General features: G+C 42.1%; 1 protein-coding gene across 2 annotated transcripts in view; it reads right to left on the reverse strand.

The window, feature by feature from the left end:
* Nucleotides 1-19579: 19579 nt before the first annotated feature.
* Nucleotides 19580-25552, reverse strand: part of LOC126092595 (protein croquemort-like) — a 233621-nt gene continuing 227648 nt past the window's right edge. For both annotated transcript variants that reach the window (XM_049908289.1, XM_049908288.1), the window contains one exon: nucleotides 19580-20239. In XM_049908289.1, the coding sequence (XP_049764246.1) occupies nucleotides 19999-20239 (241 nt within the window). In that variant the 3' untranslated portion in view covers nucleotides 19580-19998. The remainder of the gene's footprint in view (nucleotides 20240-25552) is intronic.

Below are 25552 nucleotides of genomic sequence, written 5' to 3' on the forward strand. Positions count from 1 at the left end.
ACATGGCCTAAACAGAACTTGACCTACAAGCAACACTAAATTTACTACGACTGTCAGCAACCCAGGAGCTCATGGTGGTATGCCTGGCCTGACTGGAAGAAAGAAAGAATGATGGCCAACAAAACCACCACCATTGTAATTAAATGTGCCACCACCATCCTTTCCAGCAGTTCATTGAAAGTGGACTCCTGGAACAGTTATGTCCAGTGACTAGAGCAACACTGCACAATAAATCGTAAATCGTGATGTGGAATGAAAGCCATTTTGATTATTATGTGCAGGCCCCACTGTATTTCAACCTCTTCAGAAATTGTCACCTACTTGTGAATCTGTAACTCTCTCGTATTCAGACATCAAAGAAATGCTTGAAAAATATTTTGACTCACAAGTTTACCATGCTGCTGTCTGACAATTTTTTTTCGGTGTTTGAAGAAATCAAATGAAATCCATAAAGAATGGATTACTAATTACAAGGCATCATAAGGGCATGTAAATTTCATTGTGAAAACTATCAATGTCAAAAATCTTATGCTTATCAGGTACTCCCCTGGCAGAAAATTAAAGAAGGAACTGCTTAGTCTAACAAACCCCTCACATGCTACTCGACTAAATAATCTGAAAATAAGTTTAGAAAGTCAAAATTAAAATCTTATTCACACCACAGCATTAACAACAAAAGAGAAATTTGTCTGTATAGCAATGCACATTGTAATTACTATGAAAACACCAGGCATAGGACTGAGATGTGCAAAACGAAACACAAACAACAAAAATAGTAGACACTCGACCATACTATAATGGTCAATAGTAGCAAATTGAGTACTGTTCATAATGAACATATGTAAATTCAGAAACTTTGATGGACAAAATGTTATGTGAATGCTGTCTTCTCTGGCTACAAGAAGTCACTATTTGTAACTCTTCAGGTTAACAAAGTGCCATCAGTTTTCAAATTGATACAGGGTCTTTTCAAATTGACATAGGGTCATCAATTTCAATCATTAACCTGCAGGTATGTAGAAAATTATGAGTGCCAAAGTTAACAAAATTGCAGTTTTACTTTCAGAGTTTGCTGTGCATTTATAGCGATCATACTGTTCCTACGTTGACAGCTCAATGTCTGTGGCACTGGGCACTGCTTCTGTCAAATTACGACTATGAAAGTATATTCAAATCCAAAGCACAACATGCCAAAACAGCTTTGCTTTCACATTTGCCAGCAGGGAAGGGCAAAAAGTCTGGCTCATCAGCTGATGTTTGTTTCTCAATAGATGTGAGTGCTCAAGACACTGTGGAAAATTTCTCAGTAAACCCCAATTTAATTGCCAACTTTGTGCCTGAAGATCCTGTTTTGTCTAAGATCAAACAGTATATTCACAGAGTTGCCTAGTGGTAAGAAGTTACTTAACCAATCAGTGATTATATCTTATCGGAATATGTGGATGCACCTGCAGTGTACAATGGTGTCATTCTGATACATTCAGGATCAGGAAAGACATTAGTGGTTACCCTGCAGTGCTTAACTCTAAGGTACTACAGATGCAACAGAAATGCGACTGGGGCATAATTTGTACCAAAAGCACTGCCAGAGAGCACTGCTACTGGAAAAATATTGATAAAGATGTTGAAGTGATGTTGACTGAATACCACTTAATGTAAAAAATACCAATCAACTCTGTGTTGGCAATATTTTCCACACCCACAGACACCAAAAGCCTGGTCACATCTGCATGTTGATTCTGCAGCACCTTTTCTCAGAAGCTACTGGCTCATCACCACAACTGATGATTTCTGCAAATTTCCATTTGTGATACAAATGTCGCTGATATCTTCAACAAAGGTTTTTCAAAGGCTTTCTATATTTGAGGTCTATTGTCACAGATAATAGTACACAATTTTCTTCTCAGGTATTTAAACTATGCTGTGAAATCGATGGCATTTCACACTTCAGGACTGCACTATCACACCATGAGGCCAATGGACTCATTGGAGATTCATACGAACTTTCAAGTTGCACATGATGAAGCTGGTTTGACAGTACAATAAACACAATGCTTTATTGATCTTCCCTCTCATTATAGAGGCTCCACACAATGCACAATCTCCACCTGAGAAACTATGTGCAACTGCATCGAACATTAATGTCGGTTTTAAAGCTGTTCATGCATTCACAAATTGAGCTTCGGCACCAGTTGAAACAAACATTTTTTCAGCGGAATCATCCAGTATTCATTTCTACATTCGAGTACGTGAAAAACTCATGGGTAGCAGGCACAGTCACACAGCAGCTCAGCAATGTTATGTTTGAAACTTCCTGGCAGATTAAAACTGTGTGCCCGACCGAGACTCGAACTTGGGACCTTTGCCTTTCTCGGGCAAGTGCTCTACCATCTGAGCTACCGAAGCACGACTCACTCCCGGTACTCACAGCTTTACTTCTGCCAGTACCTCGTCTCCTACCTTCCAAACTTTACAGAAGCTCTCCTGCGAACCTTGCAGAACTAGCTGCCCACTCACAATCCCAGACATCTTCTTGCTTCTGCACCACTTCCTTAAGCACGTCTTATACATCCTCCGGCAATGTGGATAGTGACCGTACAGGCTGCTGTCAACCATAGACTACATTGGTTCCACCTCATACTGGAGGACGTGCAAATCTAGTGCCAACTATCAGCTCAGTACAGTCCTTTGAATACTACCTTCTGACTTAGAAGTCACTATTTACAGAGAACATACATCGTTAACAGTGTGCCTGTTCAATTACTTTTTATTATAGGCTGGCAAGAGACAGCAATGTTATTTAGATATCATTGTATTAGGATTAGGGCATCAAGTGCCACACGTCAAATTGTATGATGTTAAGTACATTTTGTAACTTACTAATAACAAATGTTATTTGTTATTGTGCTGCTACATTTCTGTTATAGTGCCACCCTTATCTAACAACTGTTAGTTAGCAAGCATGCAAAGGCTACTTTTAATGAACCAGAGCTGTTTTCCACTAGCAGGGATGTTTGGACTGAATTAAAAGTAGCATTCAGTTACAACTCCTACATGAAGTAATATTGGTCAAAACTAGAAGAAATATTCCTGTAATGACAGCTCTATAAATCAGTACCTCTTGAGACATGGGCCAATATGTCTATTATGTGGACACAGACACCGAGGACAGTTCTGCACGTGATTAATGCAGACACTGCTATGCCTGTACACCCTTCTTTGCACTGTTTCAAGTACACCGGTCTCCATTCCAATTTGTAAATGCATTGACTGCATGCTCCTGGAAGGATTGTACACTGGTGACGGGTTGCACATACACCCAAGTCTTTAAATGTCCCCAAAGTCTAAAGTCCAATGGCTTAACATCTTGTGAATGGGGTGGCCATGCTACTGGACCACCTCAACCAGTCCATCACCCATGAAATACTGTGGTGAGGTACTGCAGCAGTATCAATAGAAAATATGGGGGGGGGGGGGGGAGGGGGTGCCCCATCATGCCTGAACCAAAGCCATTGTCTTTCTGCAAGGGTGATCTTCTCCAATAGAGCTGGTAATTCATCTCACAGGAATTGGCAATACTCAGCACCTATTAATATGTTTGGTAAAGTGTATGGCTCTATGAGTATCACCAACAATGCCTGTCCATACATTGATACCAAGGTGAAGTTGATGCCTCAGCTCCACAATGGGCTTGAGGAGTTGCATCTGCTCACACATGTGTACTGTGTTAATGCACTATGGCATATTTTGTGATAGCTGACATTACCAAATACTACACATTATTTGTCACAAGTATAAATGCCGATATTTCAACAGGTGTTGGTTTCCAGACGTAATTACAGGAACTTTTCCTCCAGGTTTAACCAATACTATCTCTTTAGTACCTGATACTTTTTAAGCTCTCTGTATTTAAGAGTTTATTGTCTGGAGTGAAATGTGAGTGATAAATAGTTCAAACAAGAACAGAATGGACCTTTAAAATGTGGTGCTACAAGAAAATGCTGAACATTAGGTTATCAATGAAGAAGAACTGAAATGAATTGAGAGAAAAAAAGATTTATGGCACAATTGGCTAAAAGAAGGGAATCGTTGGTTTGGTTTTGGTGGGGTGTAAAAATTGCAGAGGAAGGCCAAGGTTTGATCACTGTAGTTGAGTTCAAATAGTTGCAAGTTGCATTAGTTACGCATAGACCACAAGACTTACACAGCACATGATAGATCATCATAGAAAACTGCATCAAATCAATCCTCAGACAGAACAGACAGTGACATGAACAGTTACATCGAGACTGTTGAATTTATATTGACAAAATGCTATGGTGTTGGGCAGGCTCTTCAGTGTGATACACAGTTGATAGTTTTAGATGCTGGCTTAACAACTTCCAGTGAGTGCCAAACCAGCAAGCAGACCGATAAAATTTTTTGATTCAAATTTCCTGTGAATGAAGTGTCAGCATGTAGGGCGGGAGATAAAGGGTGACAATTATTGAATTATATGAAATAAAATCATCATAACTTCTGAACAGTTTGCATTAGGACGTTCAAACTGCACAGCTGGCTGCGGGGCATATCGTTTGGTTTAGCGACTAAGCCCACTTTCATTTGGATGGGTTCATCAATAAGCAAATCTGGTGCATTTGGGGGACTGAGAATCCACATTTCATGATCGAGAAGTCTCTTCACCCTCAATGTGTGACTGTGTGGTGTGCAATGTCCAGTCACGGAATGGTACTTGAAGGTTTTCGAAGATGATTTCATTCCCATTATCCAAAGTGACCCTGATTTCGAGATGATAATGTTCATGCAAGACGGAGCTTGTTCCCATTGAAGCGGGAGAGTGTTTTATGTCCTGGCTCTGAGATTCCCAGAGTCCTTTGGCATGGGCCTTGATTGGCCGCCATATTCTCCTGATCTGAACACACGCAATTCCTTTTTGTAGGGCTACATTAAAGACAAGATGTACAGCAATAACAGTAAAACTATTGCTGAGCTGCAACCAGCCATTCAGGAGGTCATAGACAGCATCAGTGTTCAGTGGGTCATGCAGAATTGCACTTACCAATCCATGTATCCCTTTCCCATCAACGAGGTCACCTATTTTATGTAATAACTCACTTAAAGTAAAGCCAGTCATCAATCAGAAGATTGTTTCAACCAGAACAGTGCTTGACTAGGCATGGTTCTGTTGGAGATTGTGTTCCCTTGCCTCGCTCTGACGTTTGAACTGGCTGACCCAGCCAGTTACAGAGTGGCCCAAAGTTTAATGTGGATTCTGAACCACAGTGAAACGTGACATTTTTCACCTCAATAAACATTACCAGAGGTGAAAGAATCATCAAGTGACAGATAAGAACCCTAGAATAGGCTGAGGTTCTAATCCAAAACCTTTGGATTTGTAGTCCGGCCTTTACCACTGAGTCATTTGATAAAATGAAAATAACACCACTATATAAACATGAGCATAGTCAAGTTGTTTTGTCTGCTTGAATAAGGGAACTGCACAGGAAATGCTGAAGAAGTAGGGACAGGAACTAGGTGCATGGAGACACAAAGAAGGAATGTGCTCAACCACATTCTGACAAACTGCCTTCCCATACACTTCACCCCTGCTCCACTCTCACTTTGCACCACATCATATCCCTAGAACACTCATCAGTTAATAAGTCTCTTCTGTATTTAGATGTGCTGCACAAATTTAATATTTGGACTTAACCCACTTCCTTTAGCAATAAAAATTAATTTTATACCACTCACAGAATGTTTTGAATACTCTGTCATTTTTCAATCCTCTGCACTGTGCAAACTATTAATCCTTGACAAAGAAAGAATAGCACCCTATTTGTAGGAAATTTAATGTAGTTCACTTCCACTGAAGAACCAAAGAAACTAGTACACCTGCCTAATGTAGTGTAGGTCCCCCGTGAGCATGCAAAACTGCCGCCAAATGACATATGTTTGGACTCGAATAATGTCTGAAGTAATGCTGGAGGGAACTAACCCATGAATCCTGCAGGGCTGTCCATAAATCGAGTATGAAGGGATGGAGATCTCTTCTGAACAGCACATTCCAAGGCATCCCACATATGCTCAGTAATGTTCATGTCTGGGGAGTCTGGTGACTAGTGGAAGCGTTTAAACTCAGAAGAGTATTCCTGGAGCCACTCTGTAGCAATTCTGGACATGTGGCATGTAGCACTGTCCTGCTGGAATTGCCCACGTCCGTCAGAATGCACAACAGACATGAATGTTTTGTTTTGTTATGTTCTGTTTTGCTTTAGGGCACAAAAAACAAATGGGATCATACGTGCTCAAGTCAGAACTACAGAACACAAACAAAGAGAGGAGTTAAATGACTACACATCAATCTCAATTGACAGAAGAGAAGATAGCTAAAAATAGGCACGTGGATAAAGGGCTAAAAGAGACACCACACAGAAACTGAGGTCCAAAAGTAAAAATTAATTGGCCTTCGCCATACTGCCTCGGCAGATAAAAAGTAAATTGCGGTCGACAAACCGTGCGTCTTTCGCTAAAATAGCTGGTAATTCAGACTGCAAACCCACGCTGGAATGTAAATGGTTAAAAAAAAGAGCATTCCATCAGGAAGTGGTGGACAGTTAAAATTAGAGTGCAATGTGTACAAAGTGGTGGAGTAGCAAATGACGATGGCTGAAAGGGCAGTGCCCAATATGCAGCCGAGTTAAAACAATCTCCTCCCGGCAGGGGGGCCGAGAGGTGGTCATCCAAGGGGCCGGGAGAGGCTTATTAAGCCGAAGCTTATTCCCATAAAGGGAGGACCATGGTGATGCCAAACGGAGAACACCTCCTAACAGATGGCAACACAGAGATCATCGGAGGGAATACAGGTACTCGCAGGCTGAGGTACGAGGGCTGCAGCTTTGGCAGCAATGTCAGCAGCCTCGTTTCCTGGCAGACCGACATGGCCAGGAATCCACAGAAACATCACACTGCCTCCACCAAGAGTGAGCAGTTGACAGTTTTCCTGGACCTACTGCACTAAAGGATGGGCAGTGTACAGCGCACAGACTTGGAAGGGCACTGAGTGGGTCTGAGCAGAGGACACAATTGAAAAGGCTGTATCGCCAGATGTACTCCGTGGCCTGATACTGGGTGAAGAGCTCGGCTGTAAATACTGAGGAGTGTGCCAGAAGCCGATATCAAAAGACAAAGGTGCCAACAACGAAGGCGCACCTGATCCCATAGTCAGTCCGAGAGCCATCTGTGTATACAAAGGTACTATCGCAAAGTTCCATGCGAAGGTCGTGAAACTGAAGGTGATAGACCGAAGCTGGAGTAGTGTCCTCAGGAAGCAATTGAGGGCCAAGGTTAACATGGGCTGCTTCACAAAGCCAAGGTGGTGATGGGTTCACACCCACTGGTAAAGTTGCTGGTAGTGTGAAGTGAAGCCAGCGTAGTTAGTGCTGAAAGCAGACTCCGCGAGGTAACAGAAGAGGGATGAGCCCCATACTGATGATCAAAGGAATCATCAAAGAAGGAGGCATAGGAGGGGTGTCCATGCATGGCAGACAAACGGCATGCCTACCTGCTGAGGAGAAAGTCATGGCGCTAGGACAGTGGTAGTTCAGCAGCTTTAGCCTACAGACTCTCAACCAGGCTAGTGTAAAAGGCACCCGTGGCCAAATGGATGCCACGATGGCGGATAGTGTTGGGACAGCATAAGAGGGATGGGCTGCAGACACATAAACAAAGCACACTAACAAGGGACTGGTACAAACGGAGGAGGGTGGTTCGATTGGCACCCCAGGAAGTACCATTGAGGACACGTACACATTGAGGGACCGTGTATAGCAGGCTGCCAGGTAAGATACAAGGGAAACCACCAGAGTTTCCTATCAAGCATGAGCCCCAGGAATTTTGTAGTTTCAACGAATGGAAGGGCAAGAGGCCCAAGATGTAGAGATGATGGGAGAAACCATTTGTGCTGCCAGAAATTCATAGAGGCGGTTTTGTCAGTGAAAAAGTGAAAGACATTGTTGATGTTCCAGGAGTGAAGACACTCAAGACAGTGCTGAATACGCCGCTCAGTGAGAGAGGTCGGTGGAGAACTGCAATAGATGGCAAAATCGTAAACAAAAAGAGAATCAGAGACGCCCAGTGGGAGACAGGCCATTAGAGGGTTAAAGGCGATAGCAAAGAGGACGATGCTCAGGACGGAACCCTGAGGCACACTGTTCTCCTGGATAAAAGTGTCTGACAAGGCAGAACCCAAACACACCTTGAAAACTAGGTCTTGTAAAAATGCCCAAAGAAAACAGGGCAGGTGGTCACGGAAGCCTCACATTTAAAGAGAGGATACTAGATCTCCAGCAGGTGTCGTAGGCCTTCTCCAAATCGAAAAACAAAGCCACAATCTGGGATTTCCACAGAAAACCATTGATGACATGGGTGGACACGATACGATATGGTCCACTGCAGAACACGGTGCTCGAAATCCACACTGTGCATTCATTAGTAAATGGCGAGACTCAAGCCACTACACTAGTTGGGCATGAATCATACGTTCTATTACCTTGCAAACACAGCTAGTAAGAGAGATGGGGCAGTAGCTAGAAGGAAGGTTTTTGTCCTTACCGGGCTTAGGTATGGGTATGTGTGTGGCTTCATGCCAGTGTCCAGGAAATGTGCCCTCTGCCCAGTAGCAATTGTACGTGTTAAGCAGAAAGTCCTTGCCTGCAAGAGAAAGGTGCTGCAACATCTGAGTGTGGATGGTGTCTGGTGCTGGGGCGGAGGAAAATTGGGATCAACTGAGAGCATGATCTAGCTCCCTCACAGTAAAGGTGGCATAGTAGCACGCACAATTCGGAGAAGAGAAGGGTTTTGTCTGAGCTTCCTCCACTTGTTTCTGACGGAGGGAAGCAGGGTGATAGTGGGGAAAGCTCAAAACTTCCACAAAATGGTGGCCCAAAGTGTTGGAGATAGCAAAAGGGTCCACGATGACATCATCATCTACTGTCAGGCCGGAAATTGGGTAATGGATCTTGGCTCCGGAGAGCTGTACGAGGTTGGCCCACATGACAGAGGAAGGTGCGGAACTGTTAAAAGAACTAATGAATGAAATCCAGCTAGTTCTTCCGCTATCCCAAAGAACACGATGACACTTTGCACACACCTGTTTATAATGAATGCAGTTTGCCAGCATAGGGTGGTGGTTAAAAACACGGATAGCATGTTTCCGTGCACAAATTGCATCATGGCATGCCTCAGTCCACCAAGGGACTGGGACACGACATGGTAGAGAGGAAGTGCAAGGGATGGAACATTCGGCAGCAGTATGGATAATGTTTGTGAGATATTTGACCTGGTCATCACAACTGGAGAAATCTTGTTCTTCAAATGTTGCCAGGGAGGAGTAAAGCTGCCAGTCAGCCTTAGGAAGCTGCCATTTAGGCATGCACGTATATGGGGTAGGAGTTAGCAAACGCAGGGCACATGGGAAATGGTCCCTCGAGTAGGTGTCAGAAAGAACAGACCACTCAAGACGAGGGGCAAGCTGGGCAGTGCACAAGGAGAGGTTCAAATGGGAATAGGTGTGCGAGGAGTCGGAAAGGAAAGCGGGTGCTCCAGTGTTAAGGCAGAAGAGGTTAAGTTGGTTAAGGTCAGCCAAGAGGGCACCTCTCTGACAGGTCCTAGGAGAACTCCAAAGGGGATGATGCACATTAAATCCTATTTGTGGGACCAAAGGCTGCAAACGTTCCACTGGAGGAGAGTCATTATGAGGAAGAGATGTAAGGGTGACACCTCAGCGGCTGCCGAGTGACAGCTGGGGAAGAGGCGCTACTACAGGTCACAGAAGCAGGAGGATCCTGCTCCATAGGGTCCACAGAGGCACCAGCTTGCTTGTACAGTCAGTCTGTGAGGTCCAACGCTGAAAAATGATTGTTGGTGCGCACTGGCGACATGGAGCCTGGCCGCGCTAAGGTATCACGTGGCAACACCATCAAAGAGGATCTTTGAGGTGACGAAGGAGACCGTTTGCCTTTGGTGGCCTGCTTGGAGCCTTTCCGGTTAGATGAAGACTCAGGCGTTGTTTGATTGGAGGGATGGAGGAAGTCTTCACGGGAGTACTCCTCCTGTCCTTTCCGGCCTACCAGTTGTGTAGCTGGTGGCTTCGCCCCTTGAGGCGAGAGTTTGGTGGCTTGTTGCATAGCTGGACAGGGAGATGGAGATGCTACCTTGACACTCGCAATTTCACAACCTCAGAACTGAATTGGAGGTTGCATGTCTGTAAGGCCATGTCCTTTATGGAGAGAGGGGTAACAAGAACAGAACTATAGGTACCAGACAGGAGAACGCAGGGTTTGCGACTAGCCAGTAACTTGCGAGCGACTGGATAAGGCACCTTTTCCTTTACCCAGATCTCTTGAAAAGCCCACTCATCAAGATACACTGGACAATCCCGAGAGGCGGCGGCATGGCTGCCATTGCAGTTGATACAGCGGGGATAAGGAGGTGGACAATCGCCCTCGTGCGCATTCCTACCACAAGTGACACATTTGACCGGGTATCGATAAGACATTCTAGTGTGGTTGAAATGATGACACAGGTAGCAGCGCATCAGGTTCGGAATGTACAGCTGGTCGGTGATAATTTCATAGCTTTCTTTGAGCTTGGACGGAAGCACCACTCTATCAAAGGTGAGAAAGAGAGTGCAGGGGGGGCACGAAGGAGGAATCCACCTTTTTCATTACACAATTGACAGCAATGACACCCTGATCAGAGGTAAGATTGAATTTCAGCCTCGGTTAGACTGTCGAGCAGCTTGGTGTAAATTACACCATGGGAAGAATTCAAAGTTCTATGGGCCTCAACATGAACAGGATAACCGTCGAGAAGCGAGGCAGCAAGCAACTGTTGGGCTCAAGAATCAGTAGTGGTCTCCAAAAGCAAAGTGCCATTCTGAGCAGGATTTCACAAGGCCAGCAAATGCATCTACACCTTTTTGAATAATATGTGGATTTACCATGGCAAAGGACTGACCGTCTTCAGTATGTGAGACCATGAGGAACTGTGGTGTAGCGGGAAGGGTCTTTGAATCATTAGCCTCATTATGTTTATGTTGAGTGGGAAGGTGATTGACTCATCGCGAGGAAATCCCCCATGATTGCCAGCAGCTCCGATGGTGCGCTCCTTCCAACTGGGGGCCCCCTTCACAAGGGGGTGAATCTGCCTTGAGTGAGTGTTCACACCTCAGGTCACACCTCCTGAACACCTGACAGAGGGACCAATCAGCAGTTTGGGAAGGTTGCAGCTCAGGCAGTCACCCCTCCCCTACGCCTGGCCTGTACCAGGGGGTACATGCAAACCCTACCTGTCTACTTCGGGCTGGGAATTACGCATTACCCGGTCACCTGTTGTGTGTCAGACATGTGGGCCAGCCTTCAGGAGCGCACAGGAAGGAGGAAGAAAAAAAAGAGGATCTTCAAATGCTGAAGCGAAGGAGTGAGAGGAGAAAGGAAACAAAGAAAGGAAAAGGGAGTGAAAAACAAACGTGAGACTGTTCGCATGTCAGCGACAGAATTCAGAATATTCGCAATAATACCCCAGATATGTTCCCCAAGGGAGGGGAAAAAGAATAGAAAGAGGATAGGCATGCAGCACAGAAAGGAAAAAAATGCTGCTAAGGCTGGACATGAATGGATGCACATGATCAGACAGGACACTTACATACATGTCACCTGTCAGCATCGTATATAGACATATCAGGTGTTACGTATAACTCCAATTGCACAAGCCCCACACCATTACAGAGCCTCCAACAGCACGAACTCCCCTGCTGACATACAGGATGCAGGAATCATGAGGGTGTCAAGAAACAAGACTCGTCTGACTAGGCAACGTGTTTCCAGTCATCAACAGTTTGTCAATGCTGACGGGCTGAAGCGAGGCATAGAGCTTTGTGTCGTGCAGTCATCAAGGGTTCACGAGTGGGCCTTCGGCTCCGAAAGCCCATATTGATGATGTTCCATTTGATGGTTTGCATGCTGACACTTGTTGATGGCCCAATCTGCAGCAATTTGCAGAAGGGTTGCACTTCTGTCATGTTGAATGATTCTCTTCAGTCGTCAATGGTCCCATTCTTTCAGGATCTTTCTCTGGCCGCAGCAGTGTCAGAGATTTGATGTTTTATAGATTCCTGATATTCACGGTACACTCGTGAAATGGTTGTACAAGAAAATACCAACTTCATTGCTACCTCAGAGGTGCTTTGTCCCATCGCTCATGCACTGACCATAACACCACATTCAAACTCACTTAAATCTTCATAACCTGCCATTGTAGCAGCAGTAACCCATCTAAGAACTGCGCCAGACACTTGTCTTATATAGGCATTGTCAACCGCAGTGCCACATTCTGTCTGCTTATATCTCTGTATTTGAATACGCATGCCTATACCAGTTTCTTTGGCGTTTCAGTGTATATGCCGAACATGTTTTCACCAGAGTTGAGGATTTTCCATTATTCATGAGAGATGTAAAAATGTGACTTCTAAATCCTGGTGAGAACAACTCATTCCTGTTTAAATATGAGACAGCAAATGCTAGTTACCATGTATCATGATGGCAGTTGTCTTTGAGCATACAAGACACACTCTTTGGTGACCAAAACTAAACTGCAAAGCCTAATATTAGGCTCTTATCTGAAAAGTTCTCTCTGGGTCTGAGTCATATTCTTCACATGTAACTCCCTTAATATCTTCCGTACTCTCGATTTAGCTGGATAACCGACTGCATATGTGCTCACAACCTATCAGTCGATTTTGACAATATTCGCGGGTGATTCAGTGGTGCAACTTTGTTCCTATTTGACTGTCGAGACAGGCAGTCGCATAGCCATCATTTCACAATCCGGTGATCACTTACGATGTGTCAACTGAGTTCGCGCACTGGGCGCTCTGATTGCTGACGTGGTTATTCCTTGCTGTGGCGCATGGATGTTCTGTGGTTTCCTAGTGTTATATTTTATATTATTGCTTTGTTGACTACTTTCTGAGACACTTGCTCTTAGCGTATGTTAAAGAACGGCTTCCTCCAGTTATGTTAATTCTATTTTCATGTTTCTTGTGATTGTTGTGATTTGGAAGCACTTTAATTATGGAAATAAAGTGCATTGAATGTGGTAGCTGCCTGAATGCAATTATTCCCCAATACGAACATGAAATTAAGCTGCAATCCTCATGCACATGTGACAATGGTGACCCCAGTGTGATTTGTGATCAAGACTATGATTTAAAAGGCTCAAGAAAATCCCATTCAATAACAGAAACAAGCCCAAAACAGGTGCACCCACAATCTCAAAACTGGTGGTACGGCTAACTCCTGTTCTGGCCCCAGCATTACGGTTCATGCAGGTTGAGGCAAGCTTCCTTTGTGCTGGTGTGATGTCTAATTGCAAGCTTTAGTAGTTAGTCAATGGATCACCGATATGATGCCATAGTGTAAGATATTATAACTTCACAACCCAACACAGAAGAATACCTGAAATCAAAGACAGAATTTATACAGTATCATTGCAAGAAGAGAGTGCAAGAAGTATCAACACAAGAGGATATTGGAGACAAGATATCACCACAACATCTCTGTCACTTGAGGAGTAAAGTTGGCGAATGCACCATTCCAGACACATTACTTTATTCCTTGTGAAGCAGTGGATTGCTGGCCCAAGGGAAACACATTGGCACGTCCCAAACAGATGTGCCACTCGATGCTGCAGCCAATGTGGCCAATTGTAATTTAGATGCAATTATGTCTACCTCCTGCTCTGACCTGGCAACAGCATGTAGCGGACCCGACTACAAGTCTATTGAATACGGCTGAGGCACTGAACAAACAGCAGAATGACAGCCTCTTGAGCAATGTCAGTGCTCTCAGTAGACAGATGAGTGAACTGCTCGACAGCCTGAACAAGAAGGTTTTGAGAGATACAGGATATAGTCTCAGCATTCTGCCATGGGACAAGCTACACAAGTACTGTCCGGTCACTGTGTACTTGTCCAGCCACTGTGTACTGACTGTCGTCCACTAACAGGTCTGCTACTGCAACGTAGGGCATGCAGCACTTGGAACTGGACCTGGGATTGAAGTGTGCTTTGGTGTAGAACTTCATAATTTCAGATGTGGTGGAGCCTGTCATTAGCACAGACTTCTTGTGCCTGATTCCCAGTCTCACCAATGATTGGCTAATGGACATCATCACCAGATTGTCGCCATTGGGTTTCAGTGTCACAGTGCTGCATTTGAAGCCAAGGTGACCTTGAATACAGGAAACTGGTATGCCAAGCAACTCAAATCAGTTCCCTGCTCTCACAAGACCACCTCAACAGGTATGGCGCGACACCCTGCACTACATTAATAAGATAGCAGGCCCTCTGATTTCATGAAGGCCGAGACAACTATCTCCTGATCGGCATCCAGTCACTAAGTCAGAGTTTGACACTATGTCAACTGAGGGCATCATCCGCCCGTCTAAAGGGCTCTGGTCATCACCTTCACATTTGCCTCCGCCTGCCCAATTGTTTTGAATGTCTCTAATGCATGTTTGGACAACCAGAGACAAAGTTTTTGGCCCATCTTATTTTGTCAGTGGAAACACACCCACTGCTGGAGAAAGTTGAAGCCATTTTGAATATTCCTCACCTGCGTGGAATACAAAACAACTGCCATCAATGGTCTCATGTGTGTGTGAATTACAGACACAGTAAAGTTTTATGTCATGTTCTTGCACCAGTAGGCAAATTCCCAGACACAACAAAGAAGTTCGCCCATGTACACACTAATATCCCAAGACTACTATCATCATCAGAAGGTCAATGATATTTGCCAATCATTGCCGATAGAGTCAACACTGGCTGGCAGCTATTCATAATCTCTGCTGAAATGCTAGTTGTCGCACTTAGGCCCAATGGGGTCACTTGCTTTGGATGTCCACGGCATATAACAACTCACAGAGGACGTCAATTCGAGTCTGATTTGTTTGTACAATTGAGTAAGTTTTCAAGTGTGTCACATCACATATCAATGAGTTATCATCCAACCAGCAATGGCATGGTCGAGCGGTGGCACTGGTCCCTAAAAGCCGGTTTCGTGTGTCATGATCGAAACGGACAACGGCCCTACCATTAGTTCTGCTCAAACTCTGCACCAGACCTCGATGTGTCTCCTGCTGAACTGGTCTATGGGGAACTGCTACAGACGCGGTTGAATTTGTCAAACTGGGTGCCTCGATGGGGGACATATGATAATTACCGCAGCTCATAGAACATTTTGAGAGATCAGATCTCGCACATGTGACAGCAACCAGCATCAATGACGTAGCACACAGCAAACACTCATCCATAGAGTGTTGAAATGTTGCATCCATGTGAAGCCTCTGCCCATGCCACCATATACTGAATCATCCGTGTAGTAGCACGACATGATACAATGATGGACAATTTGGTTAATAGCAAGAGAAACACTGTTTCTGTGAGTTAAACCAGCATGTGTGCTGGAGGAATTTTTAGATCATCACTTTCCACTACCTGATCAACCAACGTCACTATCCAACAGCAGACAGACACCACCTGCATCCCCAGCAACACAGATGCAACGTCATATGTGGTCCAGACACCAGATGCACTTCCTCACAAGCTTCAAGGGTGGCACCTGAGGCAACTAAGTAAGACGACACTCCACTTCCCTGTGAGACAGTCGCGCAGGTGTCACTGCACGATCAACTGATCGCTTATGATGTGTCACCCGAATTCGCGAACTGCCCGCTAGGGATGCTGACATGTGGTTACTCATTGCTGTGGTGTGCAGAGTTGTATTTTGAATTGCTCCAATTTTCACTATTTTTTGAGACTCTCGCTCTCAGCATGTGTCAACGAATTGTTTCCTAGAGTTATTTTAATTCTATTTTTGTGTCCCTTGCAATTACCATAATTTGAATGCATTCTAATTATGGAAGTAAAGTGCGCTGAATGTAGGAGCCGCATTTCCTGTGTTGATTCGAGATATATATGAAATATTTTATGTTTGTACTGTACATTTTCCTTTGTGTGATTAGTGCATATCATAATCTGAAGACGTTAGTTACATTTTCCGCAGATCATCTAAACTATTCTTTTATCGAAATGATGTGGAACGAGTCAGTTTACAGGATATGTATACATAGTTAGTGTTTACACTAATGAACACATTTTTAGTTCTACTTATGCAACAACACTTAATTTCTTACTAAGAAGTAGTGGAGAAATCTGAAAGTTTTCTCTTTTTTTTGTTATAAATAGTACACTGTTTTTCTAGAGCTGTAAACACTCAATGAAGCAAGTACTTCTGTTGAGTTTGCTGTCTGCATTATTACATGACAGTCACACATTTCAGGGACCAAACCACACAGTTGAATCAAAGAGACTACACTGCCAGTGTGAAAACAGGCTTAGACTCCTCAAACAATTCACCTGGCTTATTCAAAATACCAATTTTGTTGCGTAGCAGTGCCTGTATCTCTTAGTGATACTTTGCCAAACTACAAACTTCGAATAGTTCAGTCATGAAACATAATGCTATAAGAAAATGAAAAATTCTTGTTTTGATATTGTGTTGTCACAATATTAAAATATAGCTTAATTTTCCTAAAACTCACTCTGTATTTTTTATGACATATCCCTTACTGAATACTTGCCCCAATATATAGTATCACAAAATTTACCACATTTTACTGTTGCAAACGGCACAAGATTCCTTAAATACTCTCTTCTTATATGATTAATGTAAACTTTAAAACAAAAATTTCAAATGAGTTATTTCTTTCATATTAAACTGACCTAACTGTTTCATAGTGTGCTGTATCTTGTTCATTAAGCAAGTAATAAGTCACAATACTTTTCCTTTTATGACAAATGTCAAGGAACACATTTTTCCTTTTGTCCACGTAATTCACATATACACCTCTGAATCAAATGGAGGCACTACCTATGAAAAGTAACTGAAGTTTATATTTTTCATTTCTTCTGTAATAAGAGTGAAATAAAGCGTGTCATTTCATGGCTGTGAATTATTTATGACATACCTAAATTGCGGCTCAAAGCACATTTATTTCATTGTGTTATTTCCAGTTTTAAGTAATGGGCTATTTGGAAACAAAGACTGATAAAATGGAGGAAAATTATAATTAAAGGACTTAATTATTAAAAACAACAACTGTAAGTGTTTATTGTTGATTTGGCAGTAAAGTATTTAAAATAACATTTTACACTGGCCAGCTCTTTATGAAAAGTATTTGAATAGTTTACAAGGAACTAAATACCTGGTCCAAACACTGAGGAAACTTCCCCAATCACCATGAGTTGTGGTGGTATTCGGGAGTAGAACATTCCAGCAATGATCTAGCATTTATTCTTTTCCACACACAACTTGTGTAAAATGACAATAGGTTATGAGCTCCATCTCACCTGACAGCCAAGTGATATTCTGTACGTTAGGTATGTGCTTATGTATGACTCTCTCATTGGTATCTATTATCAAATGTGTCAATTTGTCAGTGTGCTTCACAGTGCCTATTGGAAGTTATTCTGCTGCATTTCAGAAGGTCAGGCAGTAATTATAGTGCAATCAAAACCAGCTCTAATATGAAAATAAGCAGATACCTTCAAAATGAAGTCACACAAACACTTTGCAGTACAGAGTTCCTTTGTAACCCACCTGGAATGGTTGCTCCCTTTTCCAGGAATGTTAGTCAGTTATACTACTGATATTTCTGATAGAGTTATGGTGAATGGAAGAATAACCATTAATGGTAAAAGCATCGCCCTTTGTCTTGCACTCTACAATTTTTGTAACAGTTTCTGGGAAGTATTTTCAAAGTGGCAAAAGCTTGAAGGTAGGGTTAAATAGTACAGAGGGCATAGTACCAAATTTAAAGTAAGATTTTTAAAATTATTTTATAAACTCTGAGGGCAGCAACATTCTGACTACATCTTTTATCTAACACAAAATCTTTTTAACTAGAAGGGCCAAATGCATATCATACCTCCATATATGTAAGGTAGAAAAATTAGGGTTTATTACTCCACAGAGGTGCAGCTGAAGCTTGGCTAGGACAAGGCTAGTAAAAGAAGAGGAATCCACCATTCAAAAGAACCATCCTGGCATTTGTCTTAATTTAGAAAGATGACATTGAACCTAAATCTGAATGGCTGGGCAGAATTTTGAACCCAGGTCCTTCCAAATTCAAGTCCACTGTTTTAACAACTGTCCACTTCCACTCATTTGCGAACAATACTACCTACTGGACAAATGGTTTTAGTCAGCTTACAAATCAGAGTTACACTGTGGCACATCTACGGAACAGAGAAAATGCTCTACGGTACGAGAAGTATTATGAATAAAAGATTTGAAAACTAATACTTTATATATAAACAACTGAAACTAAGTTTGTAGGACAGCCACAAGTCACAATCACTATTTTTTATTGCCTCGATTCATTCAACTAAACAACAGCATCATAAGCAACTATGGAATTTACGAAGTATTGCAATATGGAATCTTAAATTGGCATAAAGGAACAATCCAATTTACATTAATGCTAACTTCCATTTAAAGCAGTTGGCTGATTACACTGACAATGACAAACATTAATATAGCTGTGTAACACTTAACTTATACAGTCAAGTTCATTCACAAATAAGTCATTTATGTAATACTCTTGTCAGATTGAATGAAACTGATCAATAAGAAATACTGACAGCAACTTGTGTCGGTTCTATAAACTTAATATTATTTATGGTTTCATTTTTATATATTAAAAAAGTAAAATTGTATTTAAAGGTAATAAATTTTGGCCAAGTTACCATAACAAGCATGAATCATTCTTCAATACTGTTATTTTCCTCCCAGATTTTCATGCAGTTCATAATAGACAAGAATTACATAAGTAATCATTTGTATCACTAAAGCAGTATTCCCTTGTTATAGAATTCCCATATAATGAATCAGGAACTGGTAACACATCACAGCCTCAGTTTACTAAAATCAAGCTCTATGTTACATTATTTTGTCTTTACAAAACAAAACTTACAAACTTTCTCCTTAAATGAAAATTCTACACAGAAATTTCTGATGTGCCACCACAAATAAAATTATCCATGGAAGGATATAGCTGCTCTGTTTCTCAATAACTTTTCTTACAGAATTATGTACTTGACACAAAAAAACAGAACAGCTGGCACTTCATGGATGATTTAATTGCCTGCACACCGAAATCTTCAAACAGAGGCACTGAACAAAAATTTCAACCAACATCCATTTACATCGATGTAAAAATATAAAAAGTGTTGTGTTTGTAAGACATCATACATACAAAATTCACTGATCACACATTAAACTGCAACTCTAACTTACTTTTGTTTCATTAGACAAATCAGTAAATCACATTTGAACGTATTATAAATGCTATACTTCATTTGATATAACAGAATATTTACATAATCTCAAAACAGAACAGTAAAACAGTCTTTGGTTGCACTGCAGCACCCCCCCCCCCCCCCCCCTCTCTCTCTCTCTCTCTCTCTCTCTCTCTCTCTCTCTCTCTCTCTCACACACACACACACACACACACACACACACACACACACAATATATCCTGAACTACAAGTTGTAGAATCTAAATGTGACACATGCTGTAAGCTGCATTATTTTTAAATGTATCATCATTTCACTCTTCGCTATATAGCTTCCCACTAATAATCAAACTACAACTTGAAAACTGAATTCTTTAGCCGAGATACAAAAGAATACCAGAGACAACGGAAAACCTTACTTTATCAGGGCACACAAAAGTACCAAAAATACTTTTAGAAAGGCCACAAAATTCTTAGTGAAAACCGCACAAAATTATGTGACAGCTGTGTCTAAGGTGGGTCTTTTTCCATGTTCGTTTGAAGGCACTTCAATATGAATTTGATGAATCAATGCATTCTTAATTTTCATAGATTAGCCCTTGTGTGTCTGAGCCTTTCCAACCATGGCGCACAGTCAGCATTATTCCAATGAATAGCATCAAAGCTCCAATTCCAGCTAATCCAAAGAAAACACCCATTCCGACATCAGGTGCTATCTGCACTAGTTTCGCTAATGTACTTAATTCATCGCTAAGTACTGCCTTTTGGTTGAACCAAAATACTGGAAAATATATCCTCCTGGGGAGATTCTCAAACATCCTGTAACATTCAAAACAAAGAGCAATTAGACTTTATATTTTTATGAGATAGTTAAACATTGAAACATACTTTACAACATGTAGGAACTGGAATCTTTAATTATTTCTGGGCAAAATGTAGAAGTGAAACCTTATACCAATCACTGCTACTGCAGTTAATAACAAAAGTGTCTTGACAACTCCTGAAAGTATGCATATGTATCAGTGTTTCAAGGGTAGTGTAATCATGAATTCTCGAAGTGATTCCCTTCCTCAGTACGACTTATGACTGTTCAGTACACAGTTAACACAAACTGTAAACGTCACTTCTTTTGAAGTATGTCTGTGTGTGTAACTACACTAATATGACATCAATTGCAAACCATTTTGTTTCTCACACATTGTACAATAACGTTGGTGTCTCATGTTTCAGCAGAGAGAGAGAGAGAGAGAGAGAGAGAGAGAGAGAGTTGCTATCTTTTGAGCTGACACTATTTTCTTTTGTTTGTGTGTGTGTGTAAGGTTTTAATATTTCATGCCATTATTGTAAAGCTACAGCTAAAACAAACAGTTAAGTACATAACATCTGATCTCTCTCTCTCTCTCTCTCTCTCTCTCTCTCTCTCTCTCTCTCTCTCTAGAGTCCACCTTTTTGACATTGCCCGAAGCAGGTCACAAATCTTGTGATATAGTAAACTATCTGTTCTTTGCTGCAATCCCATTAGACACACTGGACTCACATTCACAAGGACAACAGTTCAAGCCAGCATCCGGCCATCCTGATTTAGGTTTTTCATGGTTTTCCTAAATCACTTCAGGCAAATGCTGGGACGGTTCCTTTGAAAGGGCATGGCCAACTTCCTTCCCCATACTTCCCTAATCCAATGTGACCCGATGACCTAGCTGTTTGGTCCTTTCCCCTAAATCAACCAACCAACCTACTCCCATTAGGTGTTTGCTAGAATGGTACCTTGTTCTAGTTTTCAGCTTGCATACAGGTCCTCCAGACCTGCTTCAGGCAATGTCCAAAAGGTGGACTCTCTCTAGAGAGAGATATTAGATTTTTTGTACTTAACTGTTTGTGTTAGCTGTAGCTTACAATAATGACCCGAAATACTAAAACCTTAATGAATTTTTAAAGCGTTACTTAATTGCTGTGTGCAAGTGCCACACTACGCATCTTCTTTCACCATTGCATATTACAAAGACAGTTTGTGGAACTTAACTCACCTCCCTCAACCCTTTTTTATGTACAAATGCCAAGTCACAAAACGGTACAGATTCTTTAGGCTAGGCGCAAATTGCGACGCGACGCGACGCAACTGCGCCATGTCGCACGGCGTCGGCACAGTTTCTCACGCGGCGCGTCACGTGAGCATGTGGGAGGGGTGAGGCGGGGCAGGGCGCATATGGTCAGTGGGTGTATTACCCATGCGAAAAGGCAGCATTACGGTATACTGAGATTTAGTCACTGAGTAGTGTTTCATTTTTCGCCGTTTAAGTGCTCAATTTCTTTTCGTTAATTCATAATAGTTTTTAGTTACATATATCAGTATACTTTTTGTTTTGTTTATTCTTTTGTCAAGAACAATGCACAGTTCAATAACTGGTGAACCATTAGCTACTGGAAGTATATCTTCTGCCTTCACAATGTTTTCAGATCGTAAGAAGGGACAGACGATTCATTGTGAGCGTACTGAATAAGGAAGTAAGGAGTATTATAAAATCATGTGATCTAGAAGCAAGGCAGGAAAGTAAACAAGGTATACTTGCTGCCTGTTATGCTGGCGATCTCTACAATCTGTTACAAAAAGTCGAAAAGGCGTAATATCCACACGTATGACCCGTTATGCTCCTGGTAAAAGGCGTTCGAGATATGAAGGACTTAAGTTTCACTAACATTTGGATATGAATGTAGTAAAAGACATTATACTACATACATGTGAACATCACATTTACACTGCAAGCTACAAACAGTCGAGAAGCCTTCATGAATAACAATGTTTTAATCGGATCGTCGCGACGAGAAAAAGCATTTCAGTGATCACATACACACTATCAGCATTAATAAACTAATTATGCAACACAAATGAAGTAGTGTTTGGTATTATTACAAAAGTATGAGTACCGTGAAAGAGAGTGGTGATTTCATATATTTAATTTGTTTAAATGTATTGCTGACGAAGGCAGATCTACTTTCATCACAATGTTTTTCGAACGATGTGAACTCTTCCTCTCACAAAGCATTCCTGTCGCGCATAATTCTCAGCTGCTGACGATACGCTGACCATTGTGTTGTGCCACGTATCAATTGCTTACTTTCATCAATAACAAATATTTTAATCGTGAATCGCACAGTGTTAGTTTGGCAAGGCGTAGGAGAGTGACCAGCATAAGGCATGTGGGTGTCATTCTGACAGATGGATAAAAATAAATAAATTCCGCCTGAAGGGTATGCTCGTCTCTACTTTGCTACTTCTCAGATGAAGAAAAGGAATAAAATCCTTTGGCAAGTTTCCATTCCAGTCGCTCAGTATTAAAAATACGATGGGATTCAACCAAAATTCCAACAGAATTGGCGATTTATTTTTGTGTGAATTGTTAACCTTTCTTCATTCGAAGAAGCAACACCATTTACTAGTAACGGTCACATTTCTCTTGTTAAGGTTTGCTAGTACTTTCTTGCCAAAACACAATATAATTTGCACAAACTCATTTTTGCAGCAGCTATTGTGACAATTCTGAAACACAGTGTCTCATTAAACAACTGGCGACCAGAGAGCTCAATAGCTTACGAGAAAACCTCATTGTGTCGGTTTGTGGTAACATAAGAGAAGAAATTTCATGTTTATTTTCATACTAGGAAACTCTTGTCCCACTAGCCGTCGATAACTCTTAAAGAATTAGTCACTGTACAAGTCATAGTTAAGAAAGTTCAGTGTGTTTACGAACTGGCAAAGTACTCTCCTCCATGTGTACCATCGTTCGCCAAAATCTTGTTTCGATGTCTCGAGCGGTTTAGGAGATACGAGGGATGTAAGAATATTTCATTCCCGTGGGCGTGAGTGAATGCGCTGCATAGTACCCATTTTCTTGAGATCGGGGACAGACAGAGACCTCGTCCCAAGTCTAAACATAAATTCAATATGTTATTGAAATTCCATACGCAGCAACATATGGTGTAATACGCACCAAATGCAAAATCATTGCGACCCCTAATTTTCATTGCAAACTATTTGAGTTTTGCGTAGTGTCTTACTAAAATGTGTACCTCACAATAAGCGTGACCATTAGCGAGATCATGGGCACTTCGCCACGAAGCTGACACATAACGCTACAAGTAATGCAAAAATCAAATATTTTCAGTGAATAGTTTCTGTAAAATCGTTTGAGAAAGATAACAGGATTCGCGCGCTTCGGTTCCGTCAGCGCAGAGCGACGCCGATGGGCGCGTGCGAAGTATGGAGTACGCGTCACAATATGCGCTGGACCCGCGCGACTTGTGCCTTTTTTAACTACAGGTTCCTCTGTACGTTAATCAGTGGAAGCCAAGGACGTACCACTTCCAATTCATTATTTATATTAGACACAACAGACCTTATAAAGAAAGAAAATCTTTAGAAATGTGGAAAGAAAGTATGCATTAACAAAGGGGAAGCAACTTTTTGAAACAGCATTTACAAAATTATTGCTTTTAAAAAAGAATCGGAAGAGAGGGGCTACAAAGGCTAGAGGAATTTACCTATTAGTGAAGCTACACTACTGGCCATTAAAATTGCTACACCAAGAAGAAATGCAGATCATAAACGGGTATTCACTGGACAAATATATTATACTAGAACTGACGTGATTACATTTTCACACAATTTGGGTGCATAGATCCTGAGAAATCAGTACCCAGAACAACCACCTCAGGCCGTAATTACGGCCTTGATTTGCCTGGGCACTGAGTCAAACAGAGCTTGGATGGCCTGTACAGGTACAGCTGCCCATGCAGCTTCAACATGATACCACAGTTCATCAAGAATTGTGGCTGGCGTATTGTGACAAGCCAGTTGCTCGGCCACCATTGACCAGACGTTTTCAATTGGTGAGAGATCTGGAAAATGTGCTGGCCAGGGCAGCAGTCTAACATTTTCTGTATCCAGAAAGGCCTGTAGAGGGCCTGCAACATGCGGTCGAGCATTATCCTGCTGAAATGTAGGGTTTTGTAGGGATTGAATGAAGGGTAAAGCCACAGGTCGTAACACATCTGAAATGTAACATCCACTGTTCAAAGTGCCGTCAATGCGAACAAGAGGTCACCGAGACGTGTAACCAACGGCACCCCATACCATCACGCCACGTGATACGCCAGTATGGCAATGACGAATACACGCTTCCAAACATGGATGTGACCATCATGATGCTGTAAACAGAACCTGGATTCATCCAAAAAAATGACGTTTTGCCATTCGTGCACCCAGGTTCCTCATTGAGTTCACCATCGCAGGCGTTCCTGTCTGTGATGCAGCGACAAGGATAACCGCAGCCACGGTCTCCGAGCTGATAGTACATGCTGCTGCAAACATCATCGAACTGTTCGTGCAGATGGATGTTGTCTTGCAAACTTCCCCATCTGTTGACTCAGGGATCGAGACATGGCTGCACGATACATTACAGCCATGCAGATAAGATGCCTGTCATCTCAACTGGTAGCGATACGAAGCCTTTCGGATCCAGCACGGCGTTCCGTATTACCCTCCTGAACCCACCGATTCCGTATTCTGCTAACAGTCATTGGATCTCGACCAACGCGAGCAGCAATGTCGCGATACGATAAACTGCAATCGTGATAGGCTACAATCCGACCTTTATCAAAGTTGGAAACGTAATGGCACACATTTCTCCTCCTTACACGAGGCATCACAACAACGTTTCACCAGGCAATGCTGCTCAACTGTTGTTTGTGTATGAGAAATCGGTTGGAAACTTTCCTCATGTCAGCACATTGTAGGTGTCGCCACTGGCGCCAACCTTGTGTGAATGCTCTGAAAAGCTAATCATTTGCATATCACAGCATCTTCTTCTTGTTGGTTAAATTTCGCGTCTGTAGCACGTCATCTTCGTGGTGTAGCAATTTTAATGGCCAGTAGTGTAGATTACAAGGGTGACAGGAGTCGGAAAACGATTAAGAGCAGAATACATCAACCAAAATTGCATTTAATTTAAGAAAGAACTTACCAGTGAGAACATTAGATGCAAAATCAGGAAATGGGTTCTTTTGGAGTATGGCCCTATATGAGTGTGAAACCTGTACAACTGGAACCAAGAGAAAATGGCTAGAAGCATTGGA

Source organism: Schistocerca cancellata, chromosome 7 (genome assembly GCF_023864275.1).
Source record: "Schistocerca cancellata isolate TAMUIC-IGC-003103 chromosome 7, iqSchCanc2.1, whole genome shotgun sequence".
NCBI lineage: Eukaryota > Metazoa > Arthropoda > Insecta > Orthoptera > Acrididae > Schistocerca > Schistocerca cancellata.